Source organism: Adiantum capillus-veneris, chromosome 17 (assembly GCF_014529385.1).
Source record: "Adiantum capillus-veneris isolate H3 chromosome 17, ASM1452938v2, whole genome shotgun sequence".
In the NCBI taxonomy this organism is placed as follows: Eukaryota; Viridiplantae; Streptophyta; class Polypodiopsida; order Polypodiales; family Pteridaceae; genus Adiantum; species Adiantum capillus-veneris.
Genome location: NC_140947.1, coordinates 105988414 through 106001482, shown reverse-complemented (window position 1 = coordinate 106001482; position 13069 = coordinate 105988414). Strand labels below are relative to the sequence as shown.

At 43.3% G+C, this 13069-nt stretch overlaps 1 protein-coding gene across 1 annotated transcript in view; it reads right to left on the bottom strand.

The window, feature by feature from the left end:
- LOC147437835 (alpha-soluble NSF attachment protein 2-like) overlaps window positions 1–9883 on the bottom strand; it is a 48099-nt gene extending 38216 nt beyond the window's left edge. Inside the window, exons 1-3 of the mRNA XM_086487278.1 lie at window positions 9840–9883; window positions 8981–9053; window positions 8820–8899 (exon numbers count right to left, since the gene is read on the bottom strand). Coding sequence (XP_086343404.1) covers window positions 8820–8885 — 66 coding nt within the window. The 5' untranslated portion in view covers window positions 8886–8899; window positions 8981–9053; window positions 9840–9883. The remainder of the gene's footprint in view (window positions 1–8819; window positions 8900–8980; window positions 9054–9839) is intronic.
- Between the last annotated feature and the right edge of the window lie 3186 nt (window positions 9884–13069).

Sequence of the window (13069 nt, the reverse complement as noted above, 5' to 3'; positions counted from 1 at the left end):
GTGTGTTACACAGCCGTTGAGGGAAAAGGTTATCTGAATGCCATTGTCCCACCTTTTACGGATCACCGCGGCATTGCTACCACCATGAAGGGGGTAGAGAGATACTTCTTTTGGCCGAGACTCAAAAAGGATGTGGAAGAGTTTGTGTGCAGTTGCTTAGTATGCCAGAAGGTCAAGTTTAACAGGCATAAGGCACAGGGATTGTTACAGCCTTTACCCATACCCACCCACCCCTGGGAAAGTATTGCAATGGATTTCATTTTTTGATCTCCCGAGAACAGAGAATGATCACGATGATTTTCCGATAACATGGCATGTCTCAAACGATCGTCTCCGACAAAGACCCCAGATTTATGAGTTTGTTTTGGAAGGCAATTTGGGAGAACATTGGCACGCAGTTGCAGTTCTCGTCATCGTTCCACTTGCAGACTGACGGGCAATTTGAGATTGCCAATTCAGTGGTTTTAGATTTATTGACGTCTTGTATCTCGGATCAGAAGACTCAATGAGAAAAGTACTTACCTTTGTGGAATTTGCCTACGATAACACGATACTCTTCAACGGGGAAGACGCCATTTGAGATTGTTGAAAGTGCTACGAAGGTTCCACCCTTCCTGAGCACGAAAGACAAGATTTTTGAAGAGGATGAATATACGCAAGACTTGGATACGGCTTTTGCCAAGGTTTGCGAGACTTTGTAGAAGTCTCAAGAACGACAGAAAAAGGCAGCGGATCGTCATCGTCACGACTTGAAATTGAAGGAGGATGATTGGGTGCTCTTACGTCTTGAGAAGGCACGCCTGAGAAACAAAAAGGGAAAGGAGAGGCTTTTTCCAAAGCTTAATATGCGATACTACGGACCTTTCCAGATCACCGAAAAGATAAATGATGTCTCCTTCCGATTGAAACTGCCTGATACTTGGAGGATTCACGATGCATTTCATGTGAGTCTCTTGAAACCTTTTAAAGGTGATGTGCCTGATGATGGGGAGCCTGATGAGCAACCCGAAGTGGAAGAAAACGAGGAGATCCTTGTTCCTGAACAGATTTTGGCACATAAGGATACGAAGAAAGGTAAAGTCCGAAAGCAGTTCTTGGTTAACTTCAAGAACTATCCTGCATTTGATGCGAAGTGGATGGAGGAGGAGGACCTAGCAGATACTCCTCAGATTGTGAAACTTTACCTCGATGCTTTTGGTTTAGCATAGTCTACTCCAAATGGAACCCAGAATTCAACTTGGCCGGAGATTTGGTACAGTGGGATGCACAAGAGGGGAGTCACTCCGCTCCTTTGTCAACAGATGCCTCGATTTTGCTACTAAAGTCATTGATGTCTCTTTGAGCTTCAAGGATACTGAGAGCTGACAGTATTCTGTTGCGTGACTTTATGAAATGGAATTCCTGATTATGATACTAATTTGTTCTTGACTTCTTTTGAGTGCAGGAACTGATAGACCAAATGACTGCAACATTTTGGTCTGATTGATCTCGAAAAGACATGGTTGCAATAGGGGTTAGTCAATCGGACATCGATGAGGTCCCAATTGGACCTAGATGCGATTGCTAGTTACATTGCCGATAAATCATGGTCTAAGATCCGAATGAATGTCGAATGTCATGTGATGTCCTGTGATGTATAGTGATGTCTTGTGATGTCATGTGATGTGACTGTCGATTTTGGTACATGTGCTAGATGTGTGTTCCTAGAACGTAGGTACTAACAGTCAGTGTCTGCTAAGACGGTTTATGGCTTTTGTTGGTTTTGCAGGCGTAATCGCGGTCGATTACAATGCTTTCAAGAGGGGGGTATGTCACAAAGTGATGACGTGGCTACCGACAACAAAAACCCTAATTTCTGCCATAAACCCTAGAATTCCTGCAAACCCTAATTTCTGCCAAAAACCCTAATTTCTGAAAACCCTAACTGCTGGCTTAAACCCTAAAGTGGCTGGAAACCCTAAAAGCAGGCGGAAAATGCCACGTGGCTGCAGTGTACGGATTTCTAGGATTTGCAGCACGATTCACGACGGGATTTGCGCTGGGAAAAGCAGCTGTTTGGCTACGCAAATTGGAGTTGTGAGAGAGAGAATGGATATGCTTTATTTTTACTCACTTGTGTGTGTGTGTGTGTGTGTGTGTGTGTGTGTGTGTGAGAGAGAGAGAGAGAGAGAGAGAGAGAGAGAGAGAGAGAAGATTTTTGCTTTTGATTTTAAAGCTTTTGGGGCTGTGCTTTTGGGCATCCCTTGTAATCTTTAAATAGTTGGTTTAGGGCTCACTCTGCAGAGCATCTGGACACAGAGTCTGAGAGTGAAACCCTAACCGCTCTTTGTACTTTGACATTGATTAATATAAAAAGAAATACCGAAAGGGGCGCCAGTCTTTGGGGCCAATATCTCTAGGCACGGAACTCCGCCGGGCCAATGCAAATCTATTGTGATCTGTGAATTGTTTGAAGTGGTTATTTGGTGCTGTCGTGATTCTTGACTTGGAGTGTCCAAGTCTGTTACATTTGACCTGCCCCACCGTGAGATCATGACAACGTGAGGAACAGCAACCCAGAAAAGAAGGATGCACAACCCAAGCTTACTCCTCAGGAGAGAGCTCGCTTCATCAGGGAGGGGAAGTGCTTTGGATGCGGGGAACCTGGACATACCTCCGCGAAGTGCCCTAAAAAGGCACAGAAAGAACCGAATAACAAGGACGACGAAAGGCCTGAGAGTTTGAGAGCAGCTGAGGAACGTGGAAGAAAAGGCAAGATGAAATCGGAACTGGTTCCAGATTGTGTGGGTACCGATCCCAACACGATGGACGAGAGTACAGAACTTTGCCGAGCTTAGGGCAAAGTGAAAGACCAAGAAGCCTTAATCTTCTTTAATGGAGGAGCCAAGGCGAACTTAATTTCACCGGAATTGGCGGCGCGGCTCGAGATCACTCCTGATCGGATGGGACCACTTGCGGAGGCAGTTCTAGCGGCACCCGACAGGGACGTAACCATTACACCTGTCATTGGCAAACTTCGGTTGCATTGTCAGGGGTATTTGGGGCATGAGGACTTTTACATAATGCCTTTGGAAGGTTGTGATGTTCTCTTGGGAATTCCCTGGTACCACAACAATAACGCCGTGGTCGACTATCGAGCGAGGAAAGCGATATTGACTACAGAGAAGGGCAGAACCATTGTACTCGATATAAAACTGAAGGGCGAGTCTCCCCCTATTGTATCCGCTTCGGCCATTTCAAAATTAATGAAATCCAGTATGTTTGTTTACTCGATCTTTATAAAAGAGTTGAGTGATGAGGATAGGACAAATATGTCTGAACTTGATAAAGAATGCCAAGATTTTCTCCACTCTCATGCCGATTGCTTCTCAGAGGGCCTACCAGGCAAGTTACCACCTGCTTGTCATGAAGATCATACCATTAATCTGATTCCTGGAAGCACACCACCGAACCGGCCACCTTACCGTGTGAGCCGAGCACAGAATGAAGAGATTATGAACCAAGGGAGACCTCTTGGAAAAGGGTCTTGTCCAACCTAGTACTTCACCGCATTTCTCTCTAGTGTTGTTAGTTTTGAAGAAAGACGGATCTTGGAGAATGTGCATCGATTATAGAGCTCTCAACAAAATCACTATCAAGAACAGATTTCCGATTCCTTGGATCGATGATATACTCGACAAATTACAAGGATCCTCATGCTTTAGCAGGATTGATATGAAGAGTGGATATCATCACATCCGAATTGACTCAGGAGACGTCTACAAGACAGTCTTTCGGACTACTTTTGGGTTATTTGAGTTTTTGGTGATGGACACGATTTTTCGAGAGTACAGACTATTTGTTGGCACTTTCTTTGATGATATCATTGTTTTCTCCAAGAATGAGGCAGAACATAGAGATCATCTGCTTCAGGTCTTTCAGGCATTACGTGTCAAGTGACACATCCCAACCCTATGTGTCCATGGACAAGCTACACCACAGCAGGGGGTTCAGTTAGTTCAGTCAAGTCTAGATTAGCAGAGATCTGGCACTATTGTGAGTCTATTCGTAGACCGTGCATGCCCAGTCACTTAGCATAGATGCATATCCTCCAGTTGCACATAGCATGATCATCGGAATTCCCATCAGAATCCATTAGCATCATTTAGGGGAATTTTCCAGTGCATTTAGCCTATTTTCCTATTTATTGGCATTTTCACTTAATATTTTTAAGTGACTTTCCAACAAAAGTAGGTAGGGCAATTTTGCCAAGTTAATATATAAGCAAACCCAAGTTAGCACTTTCTGGCAGAAGAGGCAACAGGAGCTTCCCGCTCAACAGGCAACTTCTCAACAGAACCCCCCCCATCAACACGTAGCCTCGCCACTGTTCTTCCTCATACACAGGACAATCTTGTTTGCTAAGTTTCACATATGGTGGCAATGGAACACTCAATGCCTTTCCCTTCTCCATATTGAAACGTTGCAAAACCTTGTCAATATACTCTGTTTGAGACAACCAAATCAACTTCTTTGATCTGTCTCTTTCAATGCGCATATACCTCCCATCCCCTTGGCGTTTTTCATAGAGCATCCCTCGCCTTGAAGTCCTCCCCCTTCTGGCGATAGTCCCACCTGCAGATCAGCCCCAAAGGCATAGCGTTTTTGGACTCAGGCAATTCAGCCCCATCATCAGCATTGCAGCGTTTTACTAACGCTAGGACTCCTCATCAGACCAGCGTTTTTGAGTGCTGCATTACCAGCGTTTTCAGCATCAAATAGGCCTGATCCTTCAGCGTTTTTGTCAAGCAACACTAACGCTAGGATGCCTGCAGCCTCAGCATTTTTACAGCAGAGATTCAGCCTTGAAGAAAACGCAGGTTTTCAGCCATGACACAGTGGCAGGCTCCCCCCAAGTTCGTTGCAGATGTTCCCCCATTTTCAGCCATAAAAACGCAGCCAAAACAGTCATTTTCATCCACCGAAACAGTCCCGAAATTCAGCAATTAGAAGATCTCAGATTTTAGCCATCAAGTCGCCGTCGTCATCACCGTTGTCGTCATCGGCATAGTCCCATTGCATCAATCCATTGCATTAGCATTGTACACCTTTGTGCAATCAAAGATTAGACCACTCTCACCGACGAGAGTGGGGCCTTCGGAGGAGGGTTTTACAACCTCTCGGGTGTCGTATCTCTTCTCTCTCCTTCTCTCAATTTCATTCACTTGCACGCACAATATCCACTCACTTTGTTCGTGATCATAGCACTCTCCATAAGACGGAAAGCTCTCTCTTTCCCTAAGAACTAAAAAGGAACCTTGAGCAATAAAGATCACTAATCTTGAGAAAATACAACATTCATTCCGCTGCACCTAACATTACGGGATCACAAGTAGGTGATTAAAAAGTGAATTTTTCCTACCCGAGATACACTTTTTGGGACACATTGTCTCGGCAACAGGAGTGCAGATGGATCTGGCCAAGATATAGACTATCCGTGATTGGCCCGATTTGAAGAATGTCCATGAAGTTAGAAGCTTCTTGGGACTGTGTTCGTACTACAGGCGGTTCATTCGAAAGTTTGCAGAGGTTGCTTCCCCTTTGCATATCTTGACACAGAAAGGAGTACCTTTCTCGTGGGGACCCACAGAGAAAGAGAAATTGACTACGGGACCAGTTTTGACTTTGCCGAACTTGCAGAAGTCGTTTGAAGTATATTGTGATACTTGTGGTCGTAGTCTGGATGCGGTCTTAATGCAAGAAGGCCAATGTCATTGCCTATGAGAGCCGATTGTTCTCAAGGCCGGAATTGACAATACAAATATGTGAGAAAGAGCTTTTGGCAGCTATCCATGCTCTTATTCAGTGGCGACATTACCTACTCGGAGCCGTTTTTTTTTTCGGTTTTTCACAGATGATGGGAGTTTACGCTACTTCTTGTTACAGAGACAGCTATCGGAAAAAGCAGATACGGTGGGCAAACATCTTGTCACGGTTTACTTCCAGATTGTCATTGTGCAGGGACAGAAGAAATTGGTGGCAAATAATTTGTCCCGAAAGCTATTGATTCTGGCTATTTTCCGCGATACATCATAGGAACTTCGAGGATATGGTCGGTCTGTACGCGACAGAACATATTTTGCAGATGTATTCAGTTGAATACAAAAAGGGACGATAGTAGCGGACTATTCCATTCAAGATGGCTACTTGATCAAGGAAATCATGTTGTACGTTACACACCCGTTGAGGAAAAAGGTTATAACCGAATGCCATTGTCCGCCTTACACGGGTCACCACGGCATTGCTATCACCTTGAAAGGGGTAGAGAGATACTTCTTTTGGCCGAGACCCAAGAACGATGTGGACGAGTTTGTGCGCAGTTGCTTGGTATGCCAGAAGGTCAAGTTTAACAAGCTTAAAGCAAAGGGATTGTTATAGCCTTTACCCATACCCACCCGCCCCTGAAAAAGTATTGCAATGGATTTCATCTCTTGAGAACACAGCGTGGACACGATTCTTTATTGCCCAGGTCTTCAGATTACATGGCATGCCTGAGACGATTGTCTCCGACAGAGACCCCAAGTTCACGAGTTTGTTTCGGATGGCTATTTGGGAGAACATAGGCACGTGGTTGAAGTTCTCGTCATCGTTCCACCCGCAGACTAACGGGCAATCAAAGATTGCTAATTTAGTGATATTGGATTTGTTGAAGTCTTCTTTGTTGGATCAGAAGACTGCTTGGGAAAGGTTTTTACCTTTGGTGAAATATGCCTACAGAAACACGTTTGACTCTTTGATGGGGAAGATGCCATTTGAGATTTTTGAATTTGCTACAAAGGTTCTACCCTTCCTTAGCGCGAAAGATAAGATTTTTCTTAGAAGCTGACCAGTACACGAGGGACTTGGTCCGGAAAGCTTTGCAGAAATTTCAGGAAAGACAGAAAAAGGAAGCAAATCGCCATCGTCGCGATTTGAAATTGAAGTAAAATGATTGGGTGCGGGGTGCTCTTACGTTTTGAGAAGGCACGCCTGAGAAAGAAAAAGGGAAAGGAGAGGCTTCTTTGAAAGCTTAGCATGAGATAGTGTGGACCTTTCCAGATTTTCTGAAAATATAAACGATATCTCCTTTGGACTGAAGCTGCCAGAATACTTGGAGGATTCACAATGTTTTTCATGTGAGTCTCTTGAAGCCTTTTGAAGGCGATGTGCCTGATGATGAACAACCCAAAATGGACGAAAACGAGCAGATACTTGTTCCAGAACAGACATTGGCACAGAAACAAAGTAGAAGGTAAAGCGAACTGATGGTTCTTGGTTAAATTCAAGACCTACTTCACATTGGATGCGAAGCGAACTGAGGAGGAAGGCCTAGCAAATATTCCTCGAAATGTGAATCTTTACCTTGAAGCTTTTGGTTTAGCATAGTCTATTCCAAATGGAACCCAGAATTCAGCTTGGCCGGAGATCTGGTGCTGTGGGTTTGCACAAGAGGGGAGTTACTCCGCTCCTTTGTCAACAAATGCCTTGATTTTAGAATACTAGAGTCATTGATGTCTCTTTGAGCTTCAGGGATACTGAGAGCTGACAGTATTCTGCTGTATGACTTTATGAAATGGAATTCCTGAATATGAAACTGATTTGTTCTTGACTTGTTTTAAGTGCAGGAACTGATAGACGAAATGACTGCAACATTTTGGTCTAATTGATCTCGAATAGACATGGTTGCAATAGGGTTAGTCAATCGGACAGCTATAAGGTCCCGATTGGATCTAGATGCGATTGCTAGCTACATTGCCGATAAATCATGCTCTATGATCCGAATGAATGTTGAATGTCCTGTGATGTCGTGTGATGTCGTGTCGATTGGTACATGTGCTAGATGTGTGTTCCTAGTGCTTAGGTACTAACAGTCAGTGTCTGCTAAGACAGTTTATGGCCTCTGTCTGTTTTGCAGGCGTAATCGAGGGCAATTACAATGCTTTCAAGGAGGGGGTATGTCACAAAGTGATGACGTGGCTGCCTGCTCTGCATAAACCCTAAAATCAAAAACCCTAATCTTGCTTAAACCCTAACCCTAACTACAGTAATCCTGATTTTGCAGACGTGGCAATTGACACGTGGCAGCTGTACGGATCTCCGTGATTTGCAACGGGATTCACGGAAGCCACAGGTTGCGACAGCAATGCTTTTTGTGGGCAGCTTTTTGGCTTGCTTTTTCCTACGCAATTGGGAGAGAGAGAGAGAGAGAGAGAGAGAGAGAGAGAGAAGCCTCTTTGCTTTATTTTAGCAAGAGAGAGAGAGAAAGAGAAACTGCTTTATTTTTGCAAAGCTTTTGAGCTTTTGATTTTCAGCTTTTTGGGCTCTGCTTTTGGCATCCCTTGTACCTTTAAATTTATGAGCAGGCCTCTCACAACTCAGAGCATCTGGACGCAGATCTGAGTGTGAGCGTCTGCCCGCACTCTTGTACTTTGAACTCAAATTAATACAAAAAGAAATACCGAAAGGGGCGCCAATCTTTGAAGCCAATATCTCTAGGCACGGAACTCCGCCGGGCCAGTGTTGAATCAATTGTGAACTATGAACTGTTTTGAAGTGGTTATTTGGTGTTGTCGCGGTAGATTCTTGACTTGGAGTGTCCAAGTCCGTTACAACAATTGTGCACCTACTCTGTCGGCAAAATCTCACCACCTGTGCTACAGATATCATCAACATAGTAAAGAACAACAGCTACAAAACACAACAAAAAGCTATGTGATCTTGCTCCTGCATAGGGAGAGAAAAAGAATGACAAGTTTGATGCCTGGTGGATTCACTGCAAGTTGTTGAAACAAATCTCAAACCTTAAAATATTTTGCTGCCATTGATAGCCTTCCAATTTCCATATAAATCTGAACTGCCAGATTCATGTATTTTATTGCCTCTGCAGGAGTAAAGCCATGAAGAGCATTATAAATGCCAGAAAGCCTTTAAGGGTATCAGAGATGCTGGAGTATAGTCTTACCTTTAGAGTCAAACTTCTTGTAGCAAACAGAAGCTTCAACAAATGCCGAAGCAGCTTCATGCTTGCTCTGAAGCTGCAGTTAGATGCGAAAACTAAGATTTCAAATTCCAAATAATTCAAAGAGAACTGTACAAGCTGCCTTTAAGTGCATGTGAATATCATTGTTCTCATTTGTCCGATTTCCAAGTAAAACTGTACAATGGATATCAGTCAAGTTGAAAAACAAACGATGGGACGGATTTCAATCCTGCACCTTATTTCCACTAATGTCCAGACTGATAGACATGCACCATGCAAAATCCACACTCGACCATTTAAGCCCTCGATAAGCCAGGAGATGCCTAGATTCAAATCATAAGGGAAGTGCAAGTTCAAAAACTCATAGAAGTCATCCACCGGACTATATTGACTCCATAATGCATTGCTTTCCACTACTGTCCAGAAAGATAGACATGCAACATGCAAAATCCCACTTGACCAATTTAAGCCCTCGATAAGCCAGGAGAAGCCTAGATTCAAAACATGAGAGAAGTGCAAGTTCAAAAACTCATAGTGGTAATCATAACGACTCCATAATGCATTGCACTGCAGATTTTTTTAGTGTTCCAACTTGTGTTAGTGGTGCCCAATATTGGGTGTGGAGCTTTTCCCTGATTTGAGTGACCCAAAGAAAAAACACTCTCTAATCCCTTCCACTTACTGCACCCCCTGGACAACAAAGTAAAAGTGCTGTCCCAAAGCAAATAAAGAAGGAAGCAGTTACCTTCAGCACAAATGCAGCTTCTAAAAATCTAAAGCAAAAATTACAAGGAGAAAATCTCAAGCTTGGAACAGAATTTTCAAGTTGTGTGCTTCTAACCTTTATGTGGCAATTTGCAAGTTGGATGTAGACATTTGCTGCTTTATCCCCTGAAATATACACAGTCAGATCATTTATATCAAGAGGAAATCACAGCAACAAATATGACATCACATGTATGAGCAACGATTTCTTGCATGTGCACATTTGGATGACACAAGAAACACTACATCTCACGTTGCTTGGAAATTTTAAGGAGAAGATAAATCGCTAGTTCGCATCTATGTCTTTCATTTCGAGGTTGTGTAGGCATGACAATGTAATGAAAAAATAGGCATTGATGAAGGAGATACTTACAGGTTTTAGCGAGTTTGTAGGCGGTTCCGGCTTTCCTAAAAAGCTCGGCAGCATCGCCGTACTTGGTGCCGAAGATCGCATATCCTCTGAGCTTTTTCTCTGCTTTCTTCTGGTATTCATTCTTCTTGTATTCGTTCCAGTCGATTTCGTCCCACTACACATTTTGGAAATTGTTTTAATAGCAGGTATTTAATACTCTGTGCTTGCGCCTGCAGCTTGCCCTCGCTTTTTCTTCGCTGTCCTTCACCCTTCTCTTTTCTATCTTCGTTTAAGAGGAGAGCATCTCACAGAGACACAGAGATGCTCATCCAATTTCTTTTTTGAAAAACGTAGGCACATACCCACATACTACTACTACTACTAGTGGAGATACCTTGTCGAAAAGACGAGGATGCGCGCGCGGGCGACGTGGCAGCCAGACAGGGGATCGAGGACGACTGCGAGGGCTGGGTTGCACTACGGCTGTTTGGCGCGATAAATAGCTGCAATCAAAACCCAGTTCCAAACATACAAACTTGAATTTGCCAGGAAGAATTTTTAGAAAATTAGGCTTTTTTTGGGTTTTTACATTATTTTCCTCTATTTTAGGGTGGAATTTCTCCTTTTCCCCTTGCTCTCAACCGGCATTTTCAAAATTGAAAACGGCACAATATTAAAGTTGAGAGACAAATTTTTCCCAAACACTGAATCAACCGCAAAAACTCTTGGGACAGGAAGTGTTTTTTGTATAATAAATGCTTCGGATAAGAGACAACGAAAGCAAGCACAGTATTTGGGTTCGATTCTTATTGTTCGATGGTGTTGGGAGAAGAAGAAGAAGAAGAGTATTTTATCCCAAGAGACCAACTAAGATTCCAGCTAATAAAATTGAATATGAGCCATTATGTGCGGACACACTCATCCCAACCAATCTGCTTCAAAGTGCACCCCGCCAAGCTTGGGCCTATGGCGCCAAGCTTTCCTTCTTATTTTTAAGCATCGAGTTGCTCACACCTTCTTGTGCCGCAAGCTGAGGGTGATCAGTAGAAGACATTTGATGGTGATTGTAGGTATGATTGATGAACACCAATTTTGTGGTGTAGCAAGAATTATCTTCTAGTTAACTAGCTAGTGCGCTATAAAAACTTGTTGCAGGCTACCCATCTCTCCTTGCTAGTTATGTCTTCTACTATAGTCTGAGAAGTTTGTCAAGATTTGACTATGAGAAGGGAGCAGGTACTCAGTACTTGCTGCTGAAGTTTTTGTTCTTCTCCATCAAATTCTCTAGTTTTCTTTCAAAATCAATTGCTCAACCACACTTCTCTATGTGTGCTCATAGGAAGCTAACCGAATTTACGTTTCAGTGCTATTAACTTTGAAATCCCCTCCATAGCTAATCAGCAGCAAAACCCTGCAAGTTTCTTGGGAGAGCAACTGCGGCAAACCGTCTCAAATATCTGTGGGTAAGTATAAACACAAAACCTCTATATTTATGCGTTGAGTACATTGGTCTTAATCTCAACAAGCTAACACTTTTTATCATTATTTTGCACAGATCACAGCCGTTGGATTGTTGTCTTTTCTTTCAATTATGCCTTTTCGACTGTGAAGAGAGCAAAGAAACCACAAGAAAGTTCCACCGCTACTACTGAACCAAATGATGCAAAGGATGGCAAGGATGCAAAGTCAAAGTGGCATGATTATTGGGTTGAGCATTTGATTCATGTCAGAGCATCAAAAAATTGAAGGAGTCTAGGGAGCAAATTGTTGGAATTAGGGTTGCAGGAAAACACACACAACTTGGAGAAGATGAAGGAAGCTCAAGTCACACAACAAATTTGCAATAGAAAGATAAGTTAGCCCTAGAGTGATGGGCGTATATACAATGCACAGGGGGAAAAACCTCCTAGTGAGGGAAAAAATGCCCCGGCAGTCCCAAGTGTGTTCACACACATCACTACCACATGTATATGGTAACAAATCTCCCTCGGAGTGATGCGGTGAATGAGAGCTGGCACATAGAGTATAGGGAAGTGCCATCCTTTGAGGACATGATCGGTCCACAAAGGGGAGTAAGCCCAAAGCTTTGTGAAAAGCTTCGAACTTCTCACAAGACAATGCCTTTGTGAAAAGATCTGCAAGGTTTTCCTGTGTTGGCACATAAGCCAAGTTGATCTCTCCCGCTGAGAGCCTCTCCCTGACATAGTGGTAATGCACCTCAATGTGCTTTGTGCGAACATGAAAAATTGTTTTTCTCGCAATTGCCAACTCTAATTGCCAGTGTAGATAGTGTTGGCATTGTCCTGTCAAACACCCAAATCAGCCATAAGGCATCAGAGCCATACACACTCAACCGTGATTGTGAAGATTGCCCTGTACTCAGCCTCACAACTAGAAGTGGCCACAGTAGGTTGCTTCTTGCTTAACCATGAGATACATGAACTGCTGAGCATGAAACAAAAACCACTTGTGGACACTCGCGTGTCAAAACAACCAGCCCAATTTGAGTCCAAAAAAGCATGTAAGTCTGGCAGCAATGATCCCCCCTTGGAATAAAACAAGCCAAGATGTAAAGTGTCACTCAAGTAGAAAAAAGTCCTCTTCACAACCTGCCGATGCTTAGAACTTGGGCTATGCATAAATCTGTTGACCTGTAAGACTGCAAACTGATATCCGATCTCGTGTTGCATACATAATTAAGGCATCCAACAACAGTTTGGTAAAGAGTGACATCTCAGGATCACCAGCATCATGAAGACTCAATTTCAAACATGTTTCCATGGAAGTGGCAATAGGTTTGCAATCCTCAAGTCCAAACTTACATAGCAATGTCTCTATGTAACTTGTCTGACACATGGCAATACCACCATCACACTGCTTGAACTATATACCCAAGTAATGATGCAATAGCCCCAAATCTTTCATCTTGAAAGTAGCATTCAAGTCAGCCTTAA